The 14,406-nt window shown below is 34.4% G+C and overlaps 1 protein-coding gene across 1 annotated transcript in view; it reads right to left on the bottom strand.

The window, feature by feature from the left end:
* Positions 1-4,560: 4,560 nt before the first annotated feature.
* Positions 4,561-14,406, bottom strand: part of LOC134258513 (uncharacterized protein NKAPD1-like) — a 29,527-nt gene continuing 19,681 nt past the window's right edge. The window contains exons 4-6 of the mRNA XM_062741076.1: positions 13,204-13,287; positions 6,027-6,137; positions 4,561-5,009 (exon numbers count right to left, since the gene is read on the bottom strand). Coding sequence (XP_062597060.1) covers positions 4,856-5,009; positions 6,027-6,137; positions 13,204-13,287 — 349 coding nt within the window. The 3' untranslated portion in view covers positions 4,561-4,855. The remainder of the gene's footprint in view (positions 5,010-6,026; positions 6,138-13,203; positions 13,288-14,406) is intronic.

Raw genomic sequence — 14,406 nt, 5'->3', positions numbered from 1 at the left:
TGTAGATTTAGATTTTAAAAATGTAGACATAGATTTAAATTACACGAGGACTCCATGCCAATTTCAATAGCCCTCGGCCAGTGACATCAAACATAAAGGCAGCCGCACGAGATTTACATGCATATCTCGGCCTCCTTAGCGTCAGACACAGAGACAGACGCGCACGAGATTTGCATGCATATTAGGCCTCCTTAGCCCCTGACCTATCGACCTGTCTAATTTACATTCCGGTAAAATTATCAAGAAATTAACTACGCTAACTTTAAAGAGTTACTCAGTATCACAGAAAAAAATTAGAAATGGAAATATATTTACTATAATTTGTGTGAAAATTGAACTTTCAATAACTTCTATGAAAAGGTTATAGACTAGACATGAAGTTCATCAACAATTCCATTCTTGCATATAAGAGAATTATGGATTAAATGAGAAATGTTGTACTGTTCTTCTGCCAGTGACCTCGAATTTGCTCAGATGTGAAGGTCACAAAACGTTTTAACGTCATAAGCAATCTTTAAGTTAAAGCTTAATTTTTCTCCATAACAATGTATGGTCAGGAAAGGAATTATACATCCTTTTCAAAAAGTGATTAAGAAATTATTATAAGAAATCTTGAGTGAAATGTCATTATAACTCATTCAAGTCATAAGCAATCTTTTGCTACATTTGAAAGCTATGACCAAAGAAGATAGGGGAACAAGGCGTGCAGAATGCCTATAGCTTCAGATATTAAAATATCATATTCAGTTTGTGAATTGAGTATTTAAATTAAGTTCTCATTATTGAAGTTTATAAATTTATGAGAAACAAACCTTTTCTAAAAGAAAAAAAAATCTCGGAAAAAATTATTCTTTTATGAAAATATAAAATGGTATACTTGCGATTCTAACTCTAGCAATAACAAGAACTATGTCCATAGGACATGAATGCCATGCCAAGGGAATATTAGTAATGCAATATGAAAATTTGTATTTGTATTAGTATATGAAATTTGATCAGAATATCTTGAATAGTGATGCAGTTGAATTGCTTACATCAGTATGTATCAGCAGATGAAGTTTTACACTAATTTCAGAAAAGTGAGGTCAAAGTCAAAGGAAAGGCCAAGGTAAAAAAAATATTGATGCAGTTGAAAAGTTGTATCAACGTATGAAGTTAGATGAAAAAATATCTTGTATGATTTCCTTTAAACTGAGCCAACCACTAATTTAAGAAAAGCGAAGTCAAGGTAAAAGTAACGGTTAATGTAAAAAAAAAGTTGATGCAGTTGAATAGCTTTCATCAGTATATCTTGGATGATTTCTTTTAAACTGAACTAAATACTAATTTAAGAAAAGTGTAGTCAGAAATTTAAATTGTGATACAGTTGAAAAGCTCTCATCAGAATGTATCAACATTCGAAGTTTGATAAAAATATCTTGGATGGTTTCTTTAAAACTTAACTAAACACTAATTTAAGAAGAAAAGTGTGGTCAAGGTCAAAGGAAAGATCAATGTCAAAAATGTTGATGCAGTTGCATAGTTCTCATCAGTATTTATCAGCATATAAAGTTTAATAAAAATATCTTGGAGGTTTCTTTAAAATTAAGCTAAATACTAATTTAAGAAAAGTGTAGTCAAGGTCAAAGGAAAGGTCAACGTAAAAAATGGTGATGCGGTTGAATAGCTCTCATCAGAATGTATCAACATTTAAAGTTTGAAGACACCGTCTTGAATGGTATGTTTAAAACTGAGCTACACACTAATTTATGAAAAGTAAGGTCAAGGTCAAAGGAAAAGTAAAAAACGTTGATAGCTCTCATTTGCATAGCTCTCATCAATATCTATCAGCATGTGAGGTTGGATGAAAATATCTTGGATACTTTCTTTGAAACTCAGCTTTGAGCTGAGCTAAACCCAAAATGTGATGGAAGGACGGAAGACAGACATGATATACACTGTATAGCTACATGCCTCAAGATGAAATGGCATTTAAATCATATTTGTGATATGACCGTTGACTTAACGGCCTTGAAGTATTTCTCGGAAAAATGATGAAATGGAATTTAAATCATACATGTTTGTGATATGACCCTTGACTTAACGGTCTTGGAGTATTTCTCGGAAAAATGCAAATGTTATGTAGTAAAAGTGTACTTTTAAAGAATAGTGGGTGTTTGCTCCATGTTTTTGTAAACCAAAAAAATGTATATTTTATTTCAAACTTTTATGGTTATTTTTTCCAAAAATTGGAGAGAAGACCCACTCATATTGAAAAAAATTGTTCAAGTATGAAAAAATGATCTTTTTTGTTCTTTTAAGTATGTGTATGCTTCTTCATAGGCAAATAATTTCAGTCTTTGTGAGATTTTTGTAAATGATAGAGATTTTTTTATTAAGTATACTTTAATGTTAGATGAACTATCAAAGAAAATTTGGATATACTAGTAATTGATATTTAGTTTTTCACTTCATATTTGTCACAATACAGACACTTCGTCCGCCTTAAACCCCCATCTTCTTTTATTTATTTTTTTTTTGGCCTCGGACCTTAAACTTGATGGGAAAACATTTTTACAGTAAAACTCGCTTATAACGAAGTCACTAGGACCTGGAAAATTACTTCGCTATATCCGTAATTCAATATATCAGTATCAGGAATTTGTTAAATTTGTGTAGTTGGGCATCCAAGACAACTTTACTATATCCGTGAATTCGCAATATCTCTGTTTGTATTATACGAGTTTTACTGTATAAAGAGCATGACATATCCCAAGGTCAAAATCAATGTTTGTTAATTCTTTTTTATGTATAAACTTTTCTTCATGGAGATTTATGAACTTTTGAGCCAGCAACCTACAATAATAACCTTGAATCAAAGTCTGGACACATCCCTTGTTCATAGAAAATCATTTTGCTATTTTAAAAGGTATTAGTATCTAAATGTTTCCTCATTATAAGATAAACCAGTTAACTTGACCAAATAACCTTGAGTCAAGGTCAAGACATACTCTTAGACTAAAATCAATTTTTGTGCTGTGTTTATGCTCCAATATTTTTTCAGGAAAAACAGCATAAGAGCAGAAATATTTTTTTCTTTATCCAGATGACCTTTACTCAAGTGAAGATTTAGATCCCGAATTCATTAGCAATCTTTGTGTTAAGTATGACTATGAGCTTTCAATATTACTCCATCAAAGTGTCCTTACCCATATGATTACAAGGATGGACAGATTTGCAGACAGATAAACAGACAAGGTGATTTCTACAAACCTCCAACATTTGATTTGCACTAAATAGAGATTAACAAACAAGAGGCCCAGGGGCCACAGCGCTCACCTGAGCACATCGGGCTTGAATATACTCCCCGCCCCCCCTTCCAGGCGTTCATCATTTGAACAAACTAGAATCTACACTACCTGAGGATGATTCCATATAAATACCCCGGGTATCACTAATCATAGCTTTGAAGTACTTGAAAAGAAGATTTTAAAAGGTTTCCCTATATATCCCTATGTAAAACTTGGGTCGGCCATTTTGGCCCCACCCTATCCCCAGGGCCGGGGGTCATGATTTGAAAAAAACTTGAGTCTACACTACCTGAGGATGGCTTCCCTATCAGTTTCATCTTTCCTGGCCCAGTGGTAATTGAGAAGGATTTTTAAAGATTTTTCCTATATATTCCTATGTAAAACTTGGGTCGGCCATTTTGGCCCCACCCTTGCCCCACGGGTCATGATTTGAACAAACTTGAATCTACACTACCTGAGGATGATTCCACATGAGTTTCATCTTTCCTGTCCTGGTGGTTCTTGAGAAAAAGATTTTTAAAGATTTTTCTTATATATTCCTATGTAAAACTAGGGTCAGCCATTTTGGCCCCATCCTTGCCCCGGGGGTCATGATTTGAACAAACATGAATCTACACTACCTGAGGATGATTCCACATGAGTTTCATCTTTCCTGGCCCAGTGGTTCTGGAGAAGAAGATTTTTAAAGATTTTTCCTATATATTCCTATGTAAAACTTGGGTCGGCCATTTTGGCCCCACCCTTGCCCCGGGGGTCATGATTTGAACAAACTTGAATCTACACTACCTGAGGATGATTCCACATGAGTTTCATCTTTCCTAGCCCAGTGGTTCTTGAGAAGAAGATTTTTAAAGATTTTTCATATATATTCCTATGTAAAAATTGGGTCGGCCATTTTGGCCCCATCCTTGCCCCGGGGGTCATGATTTGAACAAACTTGAATCTACACTACCTGAGGATGCTTCCACATGAGTTTCATCTTTCCTGGCCCAGCGGTTCTGGAGAAGAAGATTTTTTAAAAATGCCATTAATTTTTAACAAATTCATGATTATCTCCCCTTGGAAAAGGGCGTGGCCCTTCATTTGAACAAACTTGAATTCCCTTCACCCAAGGATACTTTGTGCCAAGTTTGGTTGAAATTGGCCCAGTGGTTCTTGAGAAGAAGATGAAAATGTGAAAAGTTTACAACAACGACAGACAACGGACAAATTTTGATCAGAAAAGCTCACTTGAGCCTTCGGCTCAGGTGAGCTAAAAACTCATGCAAAGTTGGTTTTTTAAGCCATGTTTATTTATCTAATTAAAATCTTATTGAAAAAATATAAAATAAAAGTAAAATTTCACTTTCTTTTAAATGAACCAGCTCTAATGAACCAGCTCTAGAGCTTTAACTTGTTCATTCACCTACAAAGTTCACCATAAAACTCTTGCACATACAGGCATTTGTTTCCTCCTCTTTGAAACAGATTGTGTACAAGTGCACATACACTAACATTCCATCCTGACTTCTTCTGTACGTTATATTTTTCCGTTTCCTTTGGCCTGCCTCTGTCTTTCTGCCTCTTTACTTATTATTTTCACTTTGCTCTGACTGCTTTGGCCTCAGTTTATGTTTTAATGTTTTCACCCTCTTCTTGCTGTGTCCTTCTTCACTTGAGTCCTGATCCTCTACCCTCCTACGTTTGTGTTTCTTTCTTTTTAACTTCTCCCGTTTTTTTCTGTAAAGAGAAAATCAAAGTAACAATTTTAGCAGAAATAATCAGATGTATTGTGTTACCTGAACACACAAAAATTTTCTACAATAAATCTCCATAAACAAAATATCCAACACAGAGGGCCATCATGACTGATAGACTTTGGAAAAGAAAAATTTATACAGAGCTACAGAACCAGTCATTGAAAATTATCCATTTACATCAACACTTGTTTACACTACTGGTCAGGGACTAGAAGAGCTTATGCAATAGTTATTATCTGTCTTCTGTCTTGGCTGTCTGTTGACTCAATCTGTCAGACTGTTTGCGGTAAATGCTTCTCCTCCTTACGTTTTTGTTTTGATTTCAATAAAACTTTTGACACAAACCGTATAGCGGGTTTTCTTGGTGGGTGTAAAATTTGGCGTTTATTCTGCTCAAAGGTATGCCAATAATTTTGGCATAATTTATTTTAGCAGATGCAAAGTTTCAGTTCTTTGCAGATGGACAGTAAAAAGAGAACTGACTATTTTAGTGATTAAAATTTTAGCGGAATATAATTAAAATGTCAAAATAAGCCAAAAATAGCACCCCGCTAAAATAACCCGCTATACGGTATAGACTACACTTGGATACATGTCTAAAATTCTGTATGTCATTTGTTGATTCCCATGAAGAAAAACTGAAAGATTGAAATTTATATGATGTTCTTTCAAAACATTAACAATACTTTTGAACAGTTTATGTCTGATTTTACACGAGTCGGCTATACATATATAACGAAACATTTTAATACAATTGAGTGTGGCCCTGCAAGCTACTCTTGGTAAAAAATAATGAGTCATAATAATATTTATTTTTAGTTAATAGATAATTTTTTGTCAGACATGAAAATTGGCTTGTACAGAGTATTGTTTACAATGATTACATTTTGACTGCAAATCTGACCAAATCAACAAGTTTTGCAAATTTCAGGAGTTTGTTTCTGTTCATTTCATTTGTTTTTTGTTTTTTTTGTTCGAGATGACGATTTTTTTCCACCTTTTTCTCCTTCTTTCCTGTTCATCATCATCGCTGTTATTCTTCTCTTTGTGTTTTCTTTCACCGTCTCTTTTTCGTTTCTCTTTCTTTAATTTTACCTTTCTCTTCTCCCTGTGACAATAATATCAACATCTTTTTAAACAGGCTTTATAATGACACATCTTTGAAATAAGCAAGTCAGCAGTCATACATTAGTTTTTTAACAAATGAATTCATTCTATGAAGGAAATTATAGTGTAAGATTCATGACTAGACTGTGTCACTACACAAGGGTTGTCCCAAAAAGTAGTAGACAGGGAAACCAGTTTTGTTTCTCTTTGCTTAATTAAATTTCTTTCCTTGTCATAGCAAAGAATAACATTTTATAATCATGCACTTCAAGTTTCATGATGATATCACATCTTATAAGAAAATTATGATCATAAAACCTTGTTCATGTTGTTACTGTATCAAAATAGCACATGAGACACAAATTAAGCAACTTTACCATAAAATTGGTGTATGTTTAAGCGAGAAGTAATTTTAATGATTTTCTATGTCAATTAAGAAAGATATTTATAACAATCCATATGGAATGAATTGCTAGAAATATTCAATTTTAGCAATCTCAAAACCCTTGCAAAAGCTTCTGCTTATACTGTATCATATCAGTCCTACTTTTTATAGTTCAATCAATCTAAAGAAAATGTAGGCCAAATATCTAACAAACTGAAAGAGAATTCTTTCTGAATTGATTCTGTACTAAATGAAATCCAACTTGTACAAAATATATCTGTCAAGTAAAAAATATTACTGTACGAAAAAAATGCAATCAACACCCTAAATTAAATATTTAAATCAGTAATATTTTTGCTGGGATAAATTTTTTTTACTAAATACATAAATGACATTGCTCATTGTTCATTTTCTATTTCTCCAATGAAGAAATATATTTCCCTGTTGATCACATCCATACAGTCATGTACTCGTAATTAACAGACAACTTATTTATCAGATGCACAATTTTTTTTTCCTCAGAGATAAAGTTTTTACTGTTACATGTATCACTTCATTTTCTTTCAACTGATTTGTTGAAAGTTGTTCATTTTGTACAGTTGACTAATCAGATTAAGCAAAACAGTCTGGAGTACATCAAAACGTCCTCTTTTGCTGCCAGTGGACATATATATGTAATAAATTGTCTGATTACTGCACATAACATACTTAAGGATGAGTTTTAGATTAAAGAGACTAGTAGATATTCTCCCTGAAAAAGTGCTAGTAAAAATATGAAAGATAATTCTATTATTGCCTTGTTATTATGTCTCAAAGATGGAAACCCTGTTGTTTATAAACTCTTAAATTTTTATTATACCTTACACAGCCAATTTCTTGATAAAAAAAACAATCTAATTACATGCATAAAGCAAAATATGGGTGTGATTAATGGGAAAATCTCATATTTTCGAAAAATTAAAGTTTTTTTTCTGGAAGGGGGGCCCACATATTAATTAAAAAACCCAAAAATGATTACATATTTTATATGTGATCTTAACATACAACTAGTGCTAATTGTAACGGGGACCGTTACAGATGTTCCCCAAACGCTCCCCAACTCCCTTTTGGTGCCATATTCCCTGTAAGCTTCATTAAATAAGACAAACTCTCTGCATTTGAGACTTTGACAATGTTTACCCAGAAATTTACCAAGTTCATTTTAATTTTAGCATTGCACGCGTGCGCATGTGAATGCATGTGCGTAATGATCATATCATCTTGTCTACACAATCTTATATTTTTATATACTAAATTTAAAAGTATTCAATCCAAAAGTATTTAAAAAATATGTTTATTCAAGTGTATTTTTGATTTTATTCATTTCACGTGCACGCACGTGCACACATGAGCATGGTGCCATACCTTCTTGTAGAAGTCCATTACATCTATCTATGTTTTAAATCCCACCCCGTTTGTTTGAAAACCAAGAGAGTTATAGCTGTTTAAAGTTTAAGCCAATCAGATTGCAGCACACGTTCGCGCACGTGTATACATGTGCATGTTGAGCATACCTTCTTGTAGAAGTCCATATATCTATCTATGTTCCAAATTTCGTCCTGTTTAGTTGAAAACCAAGGGAGTTATAGCTATTTAAAGTTTTAGCCAATCAGATTGCAGCGCACGTGCATGCACGTGTTTCATATTAATTGCTATATATCATGCTGTAGGATATCCTAATGCATGCTATGTTAAAAATTTCAAAGGATTTTGTCAAAAAACAAGAAAGATATTGAGACTTTAGTTTCAGCCAATCAGAGCAAAGCGCATGTGCATGCGCGTGAGATCTTGCTATTTTGACCATGTCATATTGTCTACGCTACCAATATATCTTTATATTATGAGTTTCAAAGCATTTCATCAAAAAATTTTAAAAAATACGTCTATATCAATTATATTGATCATTTCTCGTGTTGCACGTGCGCGCTCTTGCAAGCACGTGCGCGCAAAATGACCTTTGTTCTGCAAATCTAGAAGCATAATGTAGGAATCAATTATACCTATTCATATTCTGAATTTCATCCCGTTTCGTTGAGAACTTAGAAAGTTACAGACATTTAAAGTTTCAGCCAATCAGATTGAAGCACACGTGCATGCGCATGTTTTCATGATAATTCTTTTATGTCATGCTGTAGACCTTTATAGTGTATGAATATGTTCAAAATTTCAAAGGATTTTGTCGAAAAACAAGAAAGATATGGATACTTTTGTTTCAGCCAATCAAAGCAAAGTGCATGCGCATGCGCGTGAGATCTTGCTATTTTGACCATGTCATCATGTCTATACTACTAATATATCCTCATATTATGAGTTTCAAAGCATTTCATCAAGAAATAGAAAAGTTGCGGCTATATCTATTATATGTCATTTCACGTGTTGCACGTGCGCGCTCTTGCAAGCACGTGCGCGAGGAACATGTCATCATGCCTATAGCACTAATATATACTTATATTATGAGTTTCAAAGCACATAGTCAAAAAATAGAAAAGTTACAGCTATATCTATTATATTGGTCATTTCCACGTGTTGCACGTGCACCCTCTTGCAAGCACGTGCGCGGAAAATGACCTTGATTCCGCAAATCTACATAACATGTCTACTAACCCTAAAAAGGTTTTACCTATTTCGGGTGAATAGTTTACAAGATCACTTGCGGACAAAAAAGTACCCAGGAAGAAGAAGAAAAATAATAATAACTAGATACGATCTCGTTGCGAGCAACGAGTGGGTCTTCCGTCCGATTCTGAAGTAAAAAACGAAAAATCTAGCAGAAAAAGTGATAAAACAAATTGCACATTCGGGGGAGCGAACCCGGGTCGCCCCCCCGAACAATCCGACGCACTAACCATTCGGCCATTGAAAACACCGCTTCATATTTTTAAATACGAAAATCTCGAGATTGCCATTTTTGATTCTAAAACAAATTACATATTTCGCATTCGCAAAAGAGTCACTGTTAAGATATCTAATATCAAAGAAAAATATTGGAAAACAAAAAAGTTGAAAAATTGCGTTTTTTTAAATTCGCTTCCGGTATCGACCGGAAGCAATGACGGAAAATTTGAAAGTATGATGCAAAACTACAGCATGTCATCTATTAGTCCTGAAAACGACAACATTCTAGCTTTTGTTGTTTTTGAGTTTTTGTGTCGACAAAATGGTCACTAAAAATTCGATTAAAATGCGATAACTTCTGACCGGAAGTGATTTTTCAAAAATAAAAAAAAATGGATCAAGATTAGATCATGATACATCATCTCTGAAAATTTCAAGGAAATCCGTCCATGCATCTCTGAGAAATCGTCTGCACAAAATTTGGACGAAGAAAAATAATAATAATAATAATAGTGAAAAAGAAACAATAGAATAATAGAAGGTTCTTCCGTTGGAGACGGAAGACCCTAACTAGATGCGATCTCGTTGCAAGCAACGAGTAGATCTTCCTTCCGATATCTGATGGAATAAGACCTGTGTTGGGATAGTTCCACTCATGGGATAAAAAATGTCAAAAAGCGCAAGAATTCTCCAAATTATGTTTAGAAACATACAAAAATGTAGGATCTATCAATTCCAATCAACTTCCGGTTCTACTTCTTCAGTTCCGGTGCGACTGCATGTGCTCAAAGCTACTTTCAACTCTACATCAAGCATGCAGTAATCATCCCTGAAAGTTTCGATGGAAAATACTCATTTTTAGACAACTTCCGGTTTGAACGAACCGTACTTCCGGTGGAAACATTAAGATGCTACGAATCAATGAACAATTACATTCATTAGAAAATGGAAAAAAAATTGCTATACACGTACATGTATTTAAATTACATGTACTTCCGGTTTACAACGGAAATGTCGACGGAAAAAATTGAACAAATTAAAAGTATGCATAAAGTTGGGAACATTATTTTGACCATCTTTTGTTCAATATTGCTTATCAAAATATTCACGTTTTTCGAGATATAAAGCGTCAAAGATTCAGCATTCTAGCACCTTGTGACCCTTTATTACGAAACATATGATCAAATTATTAGTATATATTGTTGCAAATTGTTAAGTTGAATATCTTTGCTTCAGTAATGTATCACAAAATATTGATCATTAAAGAGTTAAAGACGAGAGACTTTTGGCCCCTCTATGCCCCTAATTTGAAGGGCTAACCCCATTTTCTTGATATCAAATGAAAGGGCTTACTATATTGCACATTTTTTATTATATATGTTTTAACAAAATATTAACCAGTAAAAAGATATAAAAGAAAACGTATCAATTTTTGCGAGATGCGTATGAGCCCATTTTTCGAGCCCAGGCGAGCGTCGATGCCTTTTCACCTGGAAAGCTCTATATGCAAAATGTCACATCTACTATCCTTCTTCTACCTTCACTGAAAATCTCAAGTCGATATCTTCAATCGTTTAGGAGGAGATCTCAGGACAAGCTGACCCTCTAAAAATCAGAAAATCGTCCATATCTCACGACCGGAAGTAACGTCATCAACGTCGAAAATTTCCGACAAGGTTCAGATGAATATCTATCAGATCGGAAAGTTTGGTGAAAATCAAGCGAGCCGTTTCCGAGAAATCGCTTGCACAAAATCGGTAAGAAAAATAATAATAATAGGGAAAAAGAAACCGAACGAAAACAATAAGGACTTCCGTTGGAGACGGAAGACCTTAACTAGAAACGATCTCGTTGCGAGCAACGAGAGGTCTTCCGTCCGATTCTGAAATAAAAAAAACGAAAAATCTAGCTGAAAAAGTCGGAAAAAAGTATCGGTCACACTGGGGATCGAACTCGGGTCGCCCGCGTGAAAATCCAACGCGCTAACCATTACGCCATCGGGAACACCGCTTCAAATTTTTAAATGCGAATATCTCGAGATTGTCTTCTTTAATTCTAAAACAAATTACACATTTCGCATTCATTTAGGAGTCTCTATTAACCCTATAAAAATCAAAGAAAAATAATGAAAAACAAAAAAGTTGAAAATTTTGATTTTTTTAATTCGCTTCCGGTAGCGACCGTAAGTACTGACGACACACGAAAAGGACATTCCGCATATCTAGAAGTCATGCCCTATGTTCTCCAATAAGTCTCCAGTTCATATCTTTAGTAGTTCTTTAGATCTCGAACTGACAAAATTTCATTTTAAAATCAGGAAAATGCCCATAACTTGGCACCAAAAGCGAGTTGTTCCAAAATTCTTCCAAAATTATCAATGGCATATAAGAGCGCATCATCCCTGAAAGTTTGATAAAAAACCGATGAATAGTTCTCGAGATATCGCGTGCACAAAATTTGTCTAAAAAATAAGAATAATAATAACTAGTGCTAATTGTAACAGGGACCGTTACAGATGTTCCCCAAATGCTCCCAACTCCGTTTTGGTGCCATATTCCCTGTAAGCTTCATTAAATAAGACAAACTCTATGCATCTGAGATTTTAACAACATTTACAAAGAAGTGTACAAAAATCATTTAAACTTTAGCATTGCACGCGTGCACATGTGAATGCATGTGCGTCATGACCATATCATCTTTTCTACACAATCTATATTTTTAATACACTGAATATTAAAGTATTTAATCCAAAATTATTTTTAAAAAATACGCTCATTCAAGTGTATGTTTGATTTTACTCATTTCACATGCACGCACGTGCATACATGAGCATGGTGACCATACCTTCTTGTAGAAGTCCATTACATCTATCTATGTTCTAAATTCCACCCCTTTTGGGTGAAAACTAAGGGAGTTATAGCTGTTTAAAGTTTCAGCCAATCAGATTGCAGCCCATGTACACGCACGTGTTTGCATGTGCATGGTGACCATACCTACTTGTAGAAGTCCATTATATCTATCTATGTTCCAAATCCCATCCTGTTTGGTTGAAAACCAAGGGAGTTATAGCTGTTTAAAGTTTCAGCTAATCAGATTGCAGCGCACGTGCATGCACGTGTTTTCATGATAATTGCTTTATTTCATGTTGTAGGATATCCTAATGCATGGCTATATTCAAAATTTCAAAGGATTTCGTCAAAAAACAAGAAAGATATTGAGACTTTAGTGTCAGCCAATCAGAGCGAAGTGCACGTGCATGCGCGTGAGATCTTGCTATTTTCACCATGTTGTCATGTCTATACTACTAATATATCCTCACATTATGAGTTTCAAAGCATTTCATCTAAAAATAGAACAGTTGTGGCTATATCTATTATATTGGTCATTTCACGTGTTGCACGTGCACGCTCTTGCAAGCACGTGCGCGCAAAATGACCTTGATTCCGCAAATCTACATAACATGTCTACTAACCCTAAAAAGGTTTTACCTACATCGGACGAACAGTTTACAAGATCATTCCCGGACAAAAAAGTTCCAGGAAGAAGAAGAAGAATAATAATAATAATAATAATAAGAAACAGAGTAAAACCAATATGTTCCCCAACTTCGTTTGGGGAACATAATAATAATAAGAAACAGTAGAATCACTATAAGGTCTTCCGTGAAGACGGAAGACCTTAATAAAAAACAGAGTAAAAACAATATGTTCCCCAACTTCGTTTGGGGAACATAATAAATTGATTTGAACTTTTCTGAATAAGGCCCACAATGTTACTTATACAAACTTGTGTGTTTATGTATTCTTACTCAGAACTTTTACATTTGTTGTCTGTCTCAGATCCACTTTGGAATTCTTCTGGATGTAACTCCTTGTAACCACTGTGGTCCCACCTAAAAATCCACCAAAATCAATCAATATACAATTTAATACATTTATGTACAATATTGTATGGAATTTTCGATGAAGAAGTGGATTGTGTATAAAAAGATATATGTACAAAGAAAATTTCATTTAGTTCAAACATGGATATTGCAAAATTCCCAATCTAATTAAAATAAGATGTTAGATCTGCTCGCATACTCACTACACTAACAGATCTGACATCTAATTTTAATTAAATTGCAAAATTCCAGAAATAGCAATAATTTTAACATTTCAGAGATCAGAAATAATTATACCCAAATAAGGTATTATTACAAGAAACGCCTGTGATACAAGAAGGCATTTGAATCAACAATTTTAGAGTTAAGGCTAAGATTAAAGTTTTTTAGCTCACCTGAGCTGAAAGCTCAAGTGAGCTTTTCTGATCACATTTTGTCCGGCGTCCGTCTGTCTGTAAACTTTTCACATTTTCGACTTCTTCTCAAGAACCGCTGGGCCAATTTCAACCAAACCTGCCACAAAGCATCCTTGGGTGAAAGGGATTCAAGTTTGTTCAAATGAAGGGCCCAGCCTCATTCAAGGGGAGATAATTTGGAATAAATGAAAATTTGGTGGCATATTTTAAAAATCTTCTTCTCAAGAACCACTGTGTCAGGAAAGATGAAACTTATGGAGAAACATCCTCAGGTAGTGTAGATTCAAGTTTGTTCAAATCATGACCCCCGGGGGTAGGACGGGGCCAAAATGGCCGACCAAAGTTTTACATAGAAATATATAGGAAAATTCTTTAAAAATCTTCTTCTCAAGAATGACAAAGCCATAATTCATCATATTTATATGGAAGCATGCTCAGGTAGTGTGGATTCAAGTTTGTTCAAATCATGACCCCTGGGGGTAGGAGGGGCCAAAATGGCCGACCAAAGTTTTACATAGAAATATATAGGAAAATTCTTTAAAAATCTTCTTCTCAAGAATGACAAAGCCATAATTCATCATATTTATATGGAAGCATGCTCAGGTAGTGTGGATTCAAGTTTGTTCAAATAATGACCCCCGGGGGTAAGGTGGGGCCAAAATGGCCGACCAAAGTTTTCAAAGATATATATAGGAAAATTCTTTAAAAATTA

This window comes from Saccostrea cucullata, unplaced genomic scaffold (assembly GCF_032062105.1).
Source record: "Saccostrea cucullata isolate Sc308-1 unplaced genomic scaffold, CSIRO_AGI_Scuc_v1 ctg1589, whole genome shotgun sequence".
NCBI lineage: Eukaryota > Metazoa > Mollusca > Bivalvia > Ostreida > Ostreidae > Saccostrea > Saccostrea cuccullata.
The sequence above is the reverse complement of the archived record's forward strand: the minus strand, read 5'-3'. Positions and strand labels throughout refer to the sequence as shown.